Source organism: Leucopleurus acutus, assembly GCF_964270905.1.
Source record: "Leucopleurus acutus genome assembly, chromosome: 11".
In the NCBI taxonomy this organism is placed as follows: domain Eukaryota; kingdom Metazoa; phylum Chordata; class Mammalia; order Artiodactyla; family Delphinidae; genus Leucopleurus; species Leucopleurus acutus.
Window position 1 is genome coordinate 11,915,820 of NC_139152.1, and position 14,124 is coordinate 11,929,943.

At 41.3% G+C, this 14,124-nt stretch overlaps 1 protein-coding gene across 1 annotated transcript in view; it reads right to left on the reverse strand.

Annotated features, from left to right (window-relative positions):
- Positions 1–14,124, reverse strand: part of PLBD1 (phospholipase B domain containing 1) — a 68,600-nt gene that overhangs the window by 37,399 nt on the left and 17,077 nt on the right. Inside the window, exons 2-3 of the mRNA XM_082850495.1 lie at positions 12,253–12,472; positions 227–310 (exon numbers count right to left, since the gene is read on the reverse strand). Coding sequence (XP_082706621.1) covers positions 227–310; positions 12,253–12,472 — 304 coding nt within the window. The remainder of the gene's footprint in view (positions 1–226; positions 311–12,252; positions 12,473–14,124) is intronic.

Genomic DNA, 14,124 nt, shown 5'->3' on the forward strand with positions numbered 1-14,124 from the left:
ACCTCTGAAAGAGCACAAATTAGAAGGCATTTGTCCACAACCAGTTTTCATGCCATCACCAAAAGGTGCTATACTTAACTACAAGAATTACTCCAGAGTCCTGCCTAAGAGATGGAAAAGAAATTGGTGAAGGAGAAATTACTGTTTGAAATGACAGATTCAAGCCCTGAAGCCTCAACAGCAATGAGAAGAGGAAAGCTTACGTTAAAGAAAGAGGAATACTTACGTTAAAAACTCCTGTACTTTATCCAACACGGAACGTTCCTTAATCAGCTGTGGGTAGAGGTTTGTGAAGTGGTCATACATATGTCTGAAAGGAGAGATGAAAATTGTTACATTTCCATTTTTCTTCTTGGATTTTCCCATCACAGTAAATTATCCAGTATTTTGGCTAACTGGGATGTTCCCTAGGCAAACCTTCCCTATCTTCTTTTATAAATCAAATGCACAATTTAAAATGGGGAAATATTGGGACTTCCCTGGTGGCGCAATGGTTGAGAATCCTCCTGCCAATGCAGAGAACAAGGGTTCGATCCCTGGTCCGAGAAGATCCCACAGGCCGTGGAGCAACTAAGCCTGTGCGCCACAGCTACTGAGACTGTGCTCTAGAGCCACGTCTCTGCAATAAGAGAAGCCACCGCAACGAGAAGCCCGCACCGCAGCAAAGAGTAGCCCCTGCTCGCCGCGCCGCAACTAGAGAAAGCCCGTGCGCAGCAGTGAAGACCCAGCACAGCCAAAAATAAATAAATAAATAAATTTTAAAAAAATAAAAAAATAAAATTGGGAAATATTCCCAACATATAGAAAAGCATAGAATATAACAAACACCCAAGTATCCACTACCCAACTATATAAAATCATTATATTTTGCCATATTTGCTTCATATTTTTAAAAAAAGATATAAAACATAAGATAGAGTTCAACCGCTGACACTAACTGTCCTCCCTTCTCCCCAGAGGCAACTGCAGTCTTGAATGAGTGATTTATTGTTCATGCACATTTTTATACCATCTCTCTCTATATATATATTTAATCATAAATAATGTATATTATTATTAATAATGTTTCAGGACAAATATAAATAAGATTATACTATCTACCACCCTAACTTATTTTTCTCCACATGATATTTTAAAAGAATTATCTGTTATCATCTGCAGCTTAAACTTATTCTTTTCATGTGTTGATGGTATTCCATGTTATGACTATATAAAAATTCATTTATGCAGTCCTATGATAGACATTTAACTGGTTTTTAATTTTTTGCTATTACAGTGCAACTTCAAACATTGTTGTAAATGTCTTTTTACACATTTTTTTTTCTAGTATGTATGTGTATATATACATATACATATAAAAGTAGAATTTCTGGGTTGAATATTCTATACACCTATAGTTACTAGATACTGCCAAATTATTCTCCACAGTGATTGTACCAAATTACGTTCTCCCCAACTACATGTTACGTCTCTCCTTGCTCCTTACCCTCCCCAACACTTGGCACAGTCAGACTTTCAAATTTTCAACAGTCTGTTGCATCTGAAATGATTCTGTGTTTTAATTTCCATTCCCCTCAGCATTACTGGCTATTTGAGATTTTTTAAAACTTATTTAAAAAGTTAAATGTCCCTCATACGCTATACAGTAAACATTTTTGGTGAGCTATAATTGACATACAACATTGTATAATGATTTGATACATTTATATATTGCAATGTGATTATCACCATAGCATCAGCTAACACCTCTACCATGTCACGTAATTGTAATTTCTTTTTGGTGGTAAGAACAATTAAGATCTAATCTCTTAGAAACTCTGAAGTTTATAATACAGTATTGTTGACTATAATCACTATGCTGTGCGTTGGCTCTCCAGGGCTTATCTACTAGTTGCAAGTCTGTATCCTTGAACAACATCTCCTCAATTAAACGTTTTTGAATTGATGAAAATAATCCATTTACATCTATTGTGATTTTCATATACTTGGATTTATTTCTGCAGTCCCTTCTGTTTTCCATTTACCATCCCTTTTTTTTGGTCTCTCTTTTATGGTTTCTATGTTTAAATAACATTTTCATTATCCTTCTTTTTACTTCTGCTAATTTAGAAGCTTTATATAAAATGTACAATTGACTCTTGAACAACATGACTTTGTACAGCAAGAGTCCACTTATACATGGATTTTTTTCAGCAAATACATACTCTTTGGATATGGAGGGCCGACCATAAGTCTACATGAGGATTTTTGACTGTGCAGGGTTGGGGGTGAGGACTCAGTGTCTCTAACCCCAGCATTGTTCAAGGGTCAGCTGCATTTCTATTCCATTAGTGATCATCATTAAAAATTGTGAAAACATTCATTATTATGCATTTTATTATAAAATATAAATGACTTTTTTGGGGGGGGCAGTACCACGTGGCATGCAGGATCTTAATTCCTCGACCAGGGATCAACCCGTGCCCACTGCAATGGAAGCATGGAGTCCTACCCACCGGACTGCCAGGGAATTCTTATATAAAATCTAAATGAATTTTCTATTTCTCTCCTCCTCCAAACATACATATTTTAGCAAGCTTTACCCATTGACATCACCCATCATGTTATTGTTCGAAGATTTAGTTTTACCTTTTCAATTAAAAAAATATTAAAATAATTTTTACTGTTTAACTTTTACAATCAAATTTTATTAACTTCTTTGTTTTTTGTGTTAACTATTGTTCCTTATATCCCAAATGTTCCCTCTTGCTATTTTTGTTAATGTATGTCCTATAATAGTTTATTAGAAGTCTGTGAATGGTAAAATATTTTAACTTATATATCTAAAAATATCCTTGTTTTGCCCTTGCTCTTGGATAATTTAAACGGTTTTAAAACTCTAGTTAGTTATTCTTCCTCAGTACTTTAAAAATATCATCCTCACCTTCTAGGTCTATTGTTGCTAATGAGAGGTATGCTGGCAGTCAAGCTGAGATGCCTTTGAAATCAATGTTTTTCTTTCTGATAGCTTTTAAAATTATTCCCTTTATCCTCAAATTTCTGTAGTTTCATCCTCTGTGTTGTAGCAATTTAATAGGCTGTGTATTCCAACTAAGGACTCATGTCTTTCTCAATTTTGATCAGTTCTCACTATTACCCTGTCAACTATTGCTTATCTGCAATTCCTTCCAGTTTCTTTTTCTGGGATTCCTAATAGACATATGTTGGAGTTTCTCAATCAAACTTCTCTGTTTAATAACAGCTTTCTCATTATTTTTACCCCTTTCTCTTTTGGGGCAGTGTACTGTATAAATCCCTCAATACTAATGTCTGATTCAGAAATTATTTCTCTGAGTTGGTCTAGTCCAGGGTTTGGCCACTTATTGATATTTTTAAAAATTAATTTCCATAATTTTCATTTATGATGTTTCAAGCAGGTTCTTTTAAAATATCTACCTGTCTTATTTCTTCCTTTTTGTTCCATAAATTTTTAAAGTTTTCCTTCATATATGTGTGTGTGTGTGTGTGTGTGTGTGTGTGTGTGTGTGTGTGTGTGTACATATATTTTGTTGTCATTGTTGGGACGTGCAGCTTGAGTGATCCTAGCTCCCCAACCAGGGACTGAACCTGCGCCCTCGGCAGTGAAAGCACAGAGTCCTAACTAACCACTGGACCACCAGGGAATTTCCAAGTTTTCCTTCATTTAAAACTTAGAGTACCTTAAGCATATTTAAAGTCTTTGTTAAACCATCTACAAAATTCATCTGGAGTGTATTAATGACTTACTTTATTGATTTTGCTTTTTCTTAGCATTCAGTTTCTTTGTGCTTTTTTTTATCATTTTTTTTTACATCTTTATTGGAGTATAATTGCTTTACAATGGTGTGTTAGTTTCTGCTTTATAACAAAGTGAATCAGTTATACATATACATAGATTCCCATATCTCTTCCCTCTTGCGTCTCCCTCCCTCACACCCTCCCTATCCCACCCCTCCAGGCCATCACAAAGCACCGAGCTGATCTCCCTGTGCTATGCAGCTGCTTCCCACTAGCTATCTACCTTACTGTTTGGTAGTGTATATATGTCCATGCCTCTCTCTCGCTTTGTCACAGCTTACCCTTCCCCCTCCCCATATCCTCAAGTCCATTCTCTAGTAGGTCTCTGTCTTTATTCCTGTCTTACCCCTAGGTTCTTCATGTGTCCATCATCGGATGAATGGATAAAGAAGATGTGGCACATATATACAATGGAATATTACTCAGTCATAAAAAGAAACGAAATTGAGCTATTTGTAATGAGGTGGATAGACCTAGAGTCTGTCATACAGAGTGAAGTCAGTCAGAAAGAGAAAGACAAATACCGTATACTAACACATATATATGGAATTTAAGGAAAAAAATGTCTTTGTGCCTTTTTGAACTTGGTATTCAGGCATTTTAAGTTATGTGTTTGTTTACATTCTTAAATTCTTCCCCCCCCACCCCCTCCTTTCTCCCTCCCTCTTTCTTGCCTCTCATTTCCTTCTAGGTACTTCCATCAGACTCCCTGAGAACCAGGTCTTGTAGCGGCTTTGGGGGACTTCTTTCCTATGGAATGCTGCACATATATGTGTCCTGGAACCAGCACATGGATGATTTGGTTTTTTGCCCACCCCGCCTCCTGTCAAGCTCACGGTTTCTTATAAATCTCTACACCAGAGTGCACATCAGCAGAAGTTATTCTGTGGCCTCCTATTTTCCAAACAGTCCAAAGCAGCAAGGTCACTTCTGCTTCCCAGCCTTGATTCAGCTCCCTCAGGTCACAGAGGCCTTCACCCACCAGCCGGGGTGGCTGTCTCTGCCTGCTTCATGCCAAGGGCCCAGCAGATCCAGACCCCAGCGCTTTTCTGCTTCATTTCTGGTTCAAGAGATCTTTAATCTTGTTTGGGGGGGCCAGCTATATTGCCATGATGCTCTCTTTCTATACATTTTATCTACTATTTGCTCTAAGTTTGGAGCAAAGTGGGTCAAATTGTGAGCCCCTTGCACCCTCTGGACTGGAAGTTTACCTAAAGTCTGAGTTGTGGTTTTTATTTGATGCTTTTTATCGACCTAGAGGTCAGCACTGTAAGCAGGAGGTGACTCGGCTTCCAAAAATGGGAATTTGGCCCCCAGCACTGTGGAACTTTAGATATCTTTATCTAATAGTTTCCAGAACTGAAATTGATGCGAATAGAGTTTTATTGCCAGTGAGGCAAAGAACAGTAAAATCCTTTGAAATCTTTTAGTTTATGGTCCTTGAATTCAACAAACTTCATGAGTGCTTTTCCTTCAAATTATCTGTAAATATTTTTTTTTAAATTGAATTATCATATTTAACTTTTGTTTATATATCTTTTATGCTGCCACACCTATTCTTCTATCAAGTTGGCCCCTTTTCTGTCATCTCTAAAACTGAGGGAGAGAACAGCAATAAAGCTAGACAGGTATGTGGCTGACAGGGAAGGGACCCTCTGCCCTGGCCTCATATTTCAGGTGAATGGAATGCAGAAACTCCAGGTGAGTGGGACGACTTGATTTAGTTGCTTAGGGAAGCAAAAGCCCTTCAGTTTTCCCTCCGAGGTTGCATGGGGAAGTAGAGATGGCTGCCAGGACTGTCTGGGCTCAGAAGCCAAATGCAGCACCCCTGCCCCCCTCCATGAGTTTCAGGGAGCAGCGAAAGGCTTTCTTGTCTGGCCTAGGGTGGAATAAGAGGACATTGGGAGTTGATGGACCTCCTGGGGGCAGAGGACTTATACTTGGGGTGACGACTGCAACCTCAATGGCATTGATTTTGCAACTGGAGACCAGGGAGACCATGGAAGCCCCATCAGGTGTCAGGTGGGGAAACACCCCATCTAAAGACTCAATGAGACTGTTCCACTTCAGTAAACGTGCCAGAGGACACAGGACAATCACTGCTTAAACATCCCCCCTCCCTCCAAGATGCCTCAGTAACACCAATCCATTCTGGAAAAAAGTGTTTGGAAGAGGACTGGAACATTCTGAATTGACTCAGTTTCAATGAGATTTTGTCCCTATAGAAATGACTATGGTAACATTTCCTGCCATGAGGAGGAATGGGCTCTTAAAAGTAAAATGATTTAAATGGAAATAAAGTTCTCTGTTTTGGGAAAAAATAATTTGTGGGCTATTGACCTACCAATGCGCACTCAGGTAAAGATACAAAAATTCATACTTTTTACCTAAAGTTTCCATCACTGCACCCTGCCCAGCTCCACCCAGAGCTCCAGATCCTCTCGATTTTTCAGTCTATTTCAATATAGGGCTGTTTCTCAACCGGAGTGATTTTTCCCTCCAAGGGGCATTTGGCAATGTCTGGAGACATATTTTGTTGTCACAATAGGGGGGTGGAAGGTGCAACCGGCATCTAGTGGGTAGAGGCCGGGGATGACGCTAAACTTCCTACAATGCACAACAAAGGATAATTCAATCCCAAATGTCAAAAGTGCTGAGGTTGAGAAACCCTGAAACAGAGGAACATTCATCCTGACTTGGGGGTGGTTGCTGTGGAGGTCCATGTAACGGTAAAGACAGATGTAGATAAAAGAGGGTAACTAGGCCAGAATTATTAATATTTTTTCTCTCTTTTTTGGGGGCGAGGGGAAGGGGCTAAACTTTTTGATTCTGATATTCAGAGCTGCGGAAGAGAAACCTGCACCTTGAGACCAGAAGTGGAGGCTTCATCTGACCCTGCCCCACCCAGGGGCCCTGAGGAACATAATCCATTCACAGTCCCCTGAGAAGGTTGAGGCCCTTCTCTGATCTTTGAGCCTGGGGCCCTATACCTTTGTGTGCTGGAGCAACGCAGGACAGCAGATAAGAGCAGAGGCTCTGAATTCTGAACTCAAAGCTTGATCCACTCCGTGTAGGCTCTACAACCATAAGCAGGATTCCCAACTTCACCATGCTTCCGAATTCTCATCAAACAGAGCCAAGACCAGTCTCCACGTCAAGGATGTGTTAGATTTCGTTTCAGCTCCTGTGGTGTGTAAAGTCAGTAAGTTTCCTCCTAAGTTGGCCGAGACTTTGCCCATCTTTCCATCTCTCACACACACTTTGTGACAATCACAAAGACATATGGACACCTACTTTTCCCTGCGTCTTTTTGCATTATGTTAATACCATATCATTTAGTGCTTGTCAGGTGATCTCTCCTCCTCTTTCCTAGTTGTTTCAACTTCCTACTTCCTGGGTCTGACACCATATCAGGCTCCTTTAGTATTTCCCATTGTGATTAATCCACTTGTGTGTGTATGTGTGTGCATGTGCACAGACTCCGTAGCTGGACAGCTGGTCTCTAATTCTGGCTGCTGCTAACTAGCTTTGTGACTTTCAGCTACTTATTTTACCTCTCTGTGCCCAAGTTTTCTCTCAGTAATATGGGGATAGTAATAATATATACCTCACAGCGTGGCTGTGGATTAAATAATTTAACATATATAAAATGTTTTGAACAATGCCCGGCATATTTTAAATTATATATATAAGTGTATGTGTGTATATATATATAAATGTAAGTGCTAGTCGTCGTCATCATCATCATCATCATCACTATTTTGTGCTTCATGTTAAGTCCCAAATAATTACCAACTGATGGGTCATTTGATAATTTTGAGGGTGTGACTGTGTCTTACTTATCTTTTCTTTGGCTACAGCCTTGACCTGGAGCCATATTCAGTTTCTAATATCAGAAGGAGCAAGTTGGGGGGTACGGAGGAGATTCTTGAAGTATCTCTCGATGGTAAGACAAACACCCAAAAAGGTTCCGCCTTTGACTAGTCTCTCTACTTGTGCCACAATCTTGCTAGAACCTCTTTTCATCATAGTTTTACCAACTGTTGTGTCAACACATTACCTTAAAACGAGTGGGGAGAGTACTCAGGAACTCACTCCCCACTGTCTCTCTATCCCCAGAGCCCGGCACAAGGTAGTATAACGAGAGTGTGTCGCATTGAATTGTGGCATCCAAACTGGCTAGGTAATTCCAGAGGAGGTCATTTCTACATGTGCCTCAGCAACACAAGAGATCAGCGATTTTGTTAAAAACTAGAGCAGACCAGGTCCTCACACCCCCATCACCATTCTTTCCAGAAAGGTTTCCTGACTTCTTTTATTGACTATCAATGGCTATTTATCAGGTTTTACATCATTAGTGAGCCATCAGAGACTCTTAATTTGCAACTGTTAGGGAGCCACCCAGTAGAGTTAAAAAAATGAAGGCAGAAATTCCATTTGGCCAAGGCTGCTAGACAATGTATTACATGGAAATACGTAGCTGACACTTCCGATTCATCTCTCATAAAACAGGAACAACAGGATTCAATTAAACTTCATAAGCGTGTAGTTAAGTAACCACTGGGGCGGGGGGGGGGGCAGAAGTGCTGTGCCAGGCGCCTGGGGTATATAAAGATGAATAAGATGGGGACCCTGTCCTCAAGGCACTAACAGGTGGTGGAGGGGAGAGATGGGGCTCTGATCCAGTGGAAATGGAATCAGAAAGAGCTTCAGCAAGAAGAGAGCATCATATAACTGATTCAATTTGTTGTACAGCAAAAACTAACACAGCATCGTAAAGCAATTATACTCCAATAAAGATGTATTAAAAAAAGGTCATTTCTGGGCTTCCCTGGTGGCGCAGTAGTTGAGAGTCCGCTTGCCGATGCAGGGGACACGGGTTCGTGCCCCAGTCCGGGAAGATCCCACATGCCGCGGAGCGGCTGGGCCCTTGAGCCATGGCCGCTGAGCCTGCGCGTCCGGAGCCTGCGCTCCGCAACAGGACAGGCCACAGCAGTGAGAGGCCCGCGTACCGCAAAAAAAAAAAAAAAAAAAAGGTCAATTCTAATAGCTATATGATGTAGCATCATATTGACACACAATACAAAATATTGTAATTTCAAAAAAAGGCATAAAACAAAAAGAAGAGAGCATCTGAGATGGGTCTTGGAGGTTGAGCAGGATTTTTTTTTTTTTTTTGCAGTACGCAGGCCTCTCACTGTTGTGGCCTCTCCCGTTGCAGAGCACAGGCTCCGGACGCGCAGGCTCAGCGGCCATGGCTCACGGGCCCAGCCGCTCCGCGGCATGTGGGATCTTCCCGGACCAGGGCACAAACCCGTGTCCCCTGCATAGGCAGGCGGACTCTCAACCACTGCGCCACCAGGGAAGCCCTGAGCAGGACTTTGATAGGTGGAGACGGAAGAGGCAGCATCTGGCTCTCAGGAATCACAGTTCTAGGAGATGCTAGGATGGGGCTGTGCGGGAGGCTGAAGGGGCATCACAGCAAGCCTCAGGGGGCCCTCCGGAATGCATGTCTGCGTGGTGCATCACGCAGTGAGGGGCTCCTCAGGAGCCGGGGGTGGGGCAGTGGAAGAAGAGGGAGAAGAGAGTGTGAAGAAGCGCAAGACAGCGAGAGAAGCTCCTGAAAATTGTGAATGCCTACCCCAGGCTGTGGCCCTGGTGGATCTGCCTCCGCTGCACACGGCGAGATAACCCCACAGGAGCCGCGCAGGTACACCGCCAGGAGCTTCCGGATACAGGACGGAGGGCGGGCCCGGGACGGTGTCGTAAAAGTGTCGTAAAAGCTCAAAGAAGCAACAAATTGCTGCGTGCTTCGAAGGCAGTGATGGAGGATTTGAGCGTATTTCTTTGTGTTTTGATTTGGTCTCTCGAGCGTTTCATAGGTTGGTAAAAGCAAATTATATTTTCTGAGGCCGTTAAACCAACGTCCTTATCTGCCCATCTCAGTCGTTCATCGCACGATGTTCGTCCTTTCACACATCTCCCCCCGAGGTGCGGCAGAATATAAGGCACACTACTGCATTTTAAATGTGGTGATGTGGAAAAACGTGGCAGCCCTATACTTCCCACTACTCTCGGCAGCTGCCTGAGCAGCTCTGCAAGATGAGAGGAAAACAAGGCAGTTCTTTCTTTTGGCCTCTGGCACAAACTCACCTTCTCTGCCCTGGCTCCAAGGCTGTGTCTTGGGACGTGGAATTGTCCTTTGCAAAACAGTCCCCAGCAGTATATGTCTTAAATTGATAAAATGATGTCTGTATGAAGATGCTATTGCTTCTCATACAACTGTCCCTGTGTAGCTGAAAACAAAAAACTCTAGCCTATGACCTGTATTCTTTCTCCGCCATTGGTTTGTGGCTACAGTCACAACTTCCAGAGGGTTGACATTTTAAGCTCTTCTGCTTTGCTTCAGAGAATGCTGGATACCTTTGCTCGGAGGGAGCCCCACTGCCTCTCTGCTCAGTTGAGACAGTGCACGGGGTGCCTATTGGTGCAGTCCTTCCCGGGTGGCGCCTTGGGTCTGAGTCTCAAGCACATGAATTCTTCCAGCCTCCCCTCTGCCCTGTCTCCCTGCCAGAGCTCTTGTCTCTGTGAGCCCTGATTCTTTACTCCATTTGGCATTTCTCCTTCCTCCAAATTAAACTCTTGGGCAACAGAATGTGTAGTAAGCCTTCACCTCCTAGACCATATCAGAAGAGGAAGGCAGGAAACTGGTAACCACCTCTGTCTCTTCCCTCTTCCCCAACCCATTGCCAGGGGTCTGTTTAAAGCTTGCCGGGTCACATCCCACTATTCTGAGCTTTGAGTGAAGCACAGAGCAGAGCTTTTGAATGCATGCTGATTCAGAAATTCCCCTACTTATTGGACTTTTCAGCAATGCAGTCAGAATGACAGCCTCTGAAAAGGAGCTTCTGGGAAATGCCCTTCTAAAGATGGTTTTGGTTGTATTTCTTTCTTTTTTTTTTTTTTTTACATAGTAGCATTTATTTATTTATTTAGCCGCACAGCTTGTGGTTATGGATAAAGGAACTCAAGGATAGGTCAGTACTTTATATTATGAATAAGGCAGAAATGATAAAGCTACTTCCCAAAGTGAGATGTTAAAACTTAGGTTTTCCTGAGACATAAGAATAACAGAAGGGTCACTTTTGTCAGAAGTCTCCTCGGTCAAACTCCCTGAGCTCTCTAGTAGTGATGCCAAAGTCCAAGGAAGACAAGCTTAGGCTCTCAACATTCAATCTATGTTAGCATCTCTAACACAGATTAGAGATGCTCCACTCAAGTTACATAGCTTCCCTTAATAACTCATATGTATCTTATGCATGACTTCATTGAATATATTTACGTTCACACAACTTCAATCTGAATTATTTCTCCAAACTTGCAACTCAATTTCAAGAATGCAGTCAGAAACCAGTGGATCCCGAAATAAAGATTTGTAGGGGAAAAGAAGAAGTTCAGATTTTTACATGTTGAATACAGTTTTAAACATGTTTTTTAAATCGTATTTAGTTTATAAAGTTTTCTACATCTCCAAACTGCGAGTCCCCTATTAAGGGGACTTGTATGGTAAGGTAACAAAAATTTGGTATAAAAACAAAACCAGGAATTTTTAGTTTAAATTTTAAAACAGAGCAGCCAGAGTCCAGCAATTAGTCATTCAACATTTGATATAATTGCCAGTACTCAGAAACAGATTAAGATCAGCACTGCATTTACTATGACTAAGATGGTAACAGTGCAAAATAAGGTTTGGTTAAACTGCACTCAACAATCTAGGTCACAGAGCATAAAAGAAGAAAACCACGTCCTCAAGACATTTTCTATCAAAGGAAGAATGAGGCTTGTTTAAATGAGTTGCAACTTTCCTTTCCTCAAAGATCTGTTCTCTAAAAAGGATGAGTCATGATTGCATTATTATAAGTACATATTTTGTTATTTCCATAAGACAAGGGAAGAACACAAGAATTAAATAAGAATAGAGTTGGAAAGAACATTCATGTTAGACATTAAAATTTCAATTTAAAATCTTCCCCCACTTGAAAGTATTGTTCTAAGATGGTTGAAAATAAATGCTCTTACATTTTATTTTTATTTTGAATTAATCTTCTCTGTTTGTGGTCCTCAAAGAGCCACTCCACCTCCATTTGCTTTCTACCCGACAATAAATGACTAGTAAGATGAAATGGCTTAGCAGTCTTTTAAGAGTTTCATGAGAGGGAAAGATTTAAAAATGTGTCACAATTGGGGGCTTTGCTCCTTCTAGGCAGGTATGACTACTACAGGTTCAAATGTAATTCTGATAATCTTTCTATCGTATGAGAAAAACCATGGCAAATTTTCAATTCTAGTGTACAATGCCAGGAAGAAAAAAACACTGTTGGGCAAAGAAAAGGACAGAGGTTGCCTGGCAGTTCTCCACCACGACTGGGTACTTACGGGGCAGTGAGGTAACCCTCCAAAAAGCCGGCTGCAAACATGACGATCTCATTGCTCAGGGATCGAGAACCGTACCCCGCTCTGATCTCAAGGATGCCCCAGCCTGTGGTTTTCACAGAGTTATTGTAAAAGCCATAGGCATCCCCATTCCTGTCTAGGACATTTTTGACTTGTATTCTCTTCTCAGTAGGCATCCAGTATGCAGTTGCATAGTAGACCCCTGGAAAAAAAGAAAAAGGAATAATGATAGGATGTCATTGAACTGAACTGCTGATACATTTTTTTTCTTTGTAACCAACAATTCCAGCACATTTGCTTTTAAAGAGTTCTGTTCTGTTACAACAGAATTGGGAAATCTGCCACGCTATAGTTTGTCCTTGTTACAAGTGGGAAAATACCAGAGCCTTGACCAAAGGGGATGAGCCTAGAGCACAAAGAACCAGGTCAAAGGTAGGGGCGTAGCTGGAGCATCAAAGAGGTGGGTCTAAGTGCTTCATCCTTAGAGATGGGATTCTGGGCAAGGCAGGAGCTGGAGCTCTCACCCACCTTGTCATTCAACCAAGAATAGGGTTCATATCCCTGGTCTGCAGCCCTTTCCATCCCCCTCAATAGTTGGACCAAAGCACCCATATTCTCTCACTTTCTATCCTCTCTCTCCTGCTTAATTCTTCTTTTTTTCCTTATCAAAAATATCTTATTTACAAAAAAATTCAATTATACTGTACATCCTACACTGGAAATACATTGAATAATTGCTAGAATAAATAGGCAATTAATTCCATGTTTTATGAGAATGAGAGAATTTGACATTTGAATGTTATCAAAGCTTAACTTAGAACATAAATAGTCAAAAAGGCAAACTCAAGTTTTAGTCTCATTTAATGGCATGGTCTGTTCGTTTCTCACAAGCTCTCCAATCAGTGAGAGTCTAAGTTGTAGAACGTTATGTAAGTTTTTGTACTCTGAAGGTAGAATGTGCAGTTTTTTCTTAAGCAGGATGGATGGAATATAGGTGTCTGCATAAAAAGGAAGCAGAAAGGCAAGAAACACATGGTTGAATACTTCTCCCCATTTATGCTTCCTCACAATACTTTTTAGGCAACTCTTCATGTGTTCAATTGTTTTTAAACACAGGTCTACACAGCACCAGCTACAAGGTAAGATGGGTCATGTCAAAAGTCAAACTGGATAACTAAGACCCCAGAGTAGCTAAATAAACAAGGCTGAGGGTACCTGGTCCATCAATTTTTTATGTGCCAATTCTTTTTTTGTTTTTTTTTTTTTTTTGCGGTACGCGGGCCTCTCACTGTTGTGGCCTCTCCCTTTGCGGAGCACAGGCTCCGGACGCGCAGGCTCAGCGGCCATGGCTCACAGGACCAGCCGCTCCGCGGCATGTGGGATCTTCCCGGACCGGGGCACGAACCCGTGTCCCCTGCATCGGCAGGCGGACTCTCAACCACTGTGCCACCCGGGAAGCCCTGTGCCAATTCTTGATATAACTATTAAGCCTTGATATCATGTCTACTATGTAAACACATTTATGTAGGCCAGGAACTGAAGAGATGAAGCAATTATCTGTATAATTCAGAAAAAAATCTTCCCTCGCAAGTTAAAGAGGACATGTGGAGCTTGATTCTTCCAATTTTGAATCTGTATGCCTTAGCCTTATTATAATTTATCCCACTCACCCGTATAAACCTCATACTAACATGTAAAGTGAACTGACAAGCTGGAAAAAAAAAAGTAGGTAAAGTATGTTCAATATATAGACAGGATCCAGTGAATACAGGTCACAGAACAAAATGATGAACTGCTTTGTATTTGTCCAAATTGTACAGATAATTTTTCCCACTTTCCTTTTTACTTAGCCTG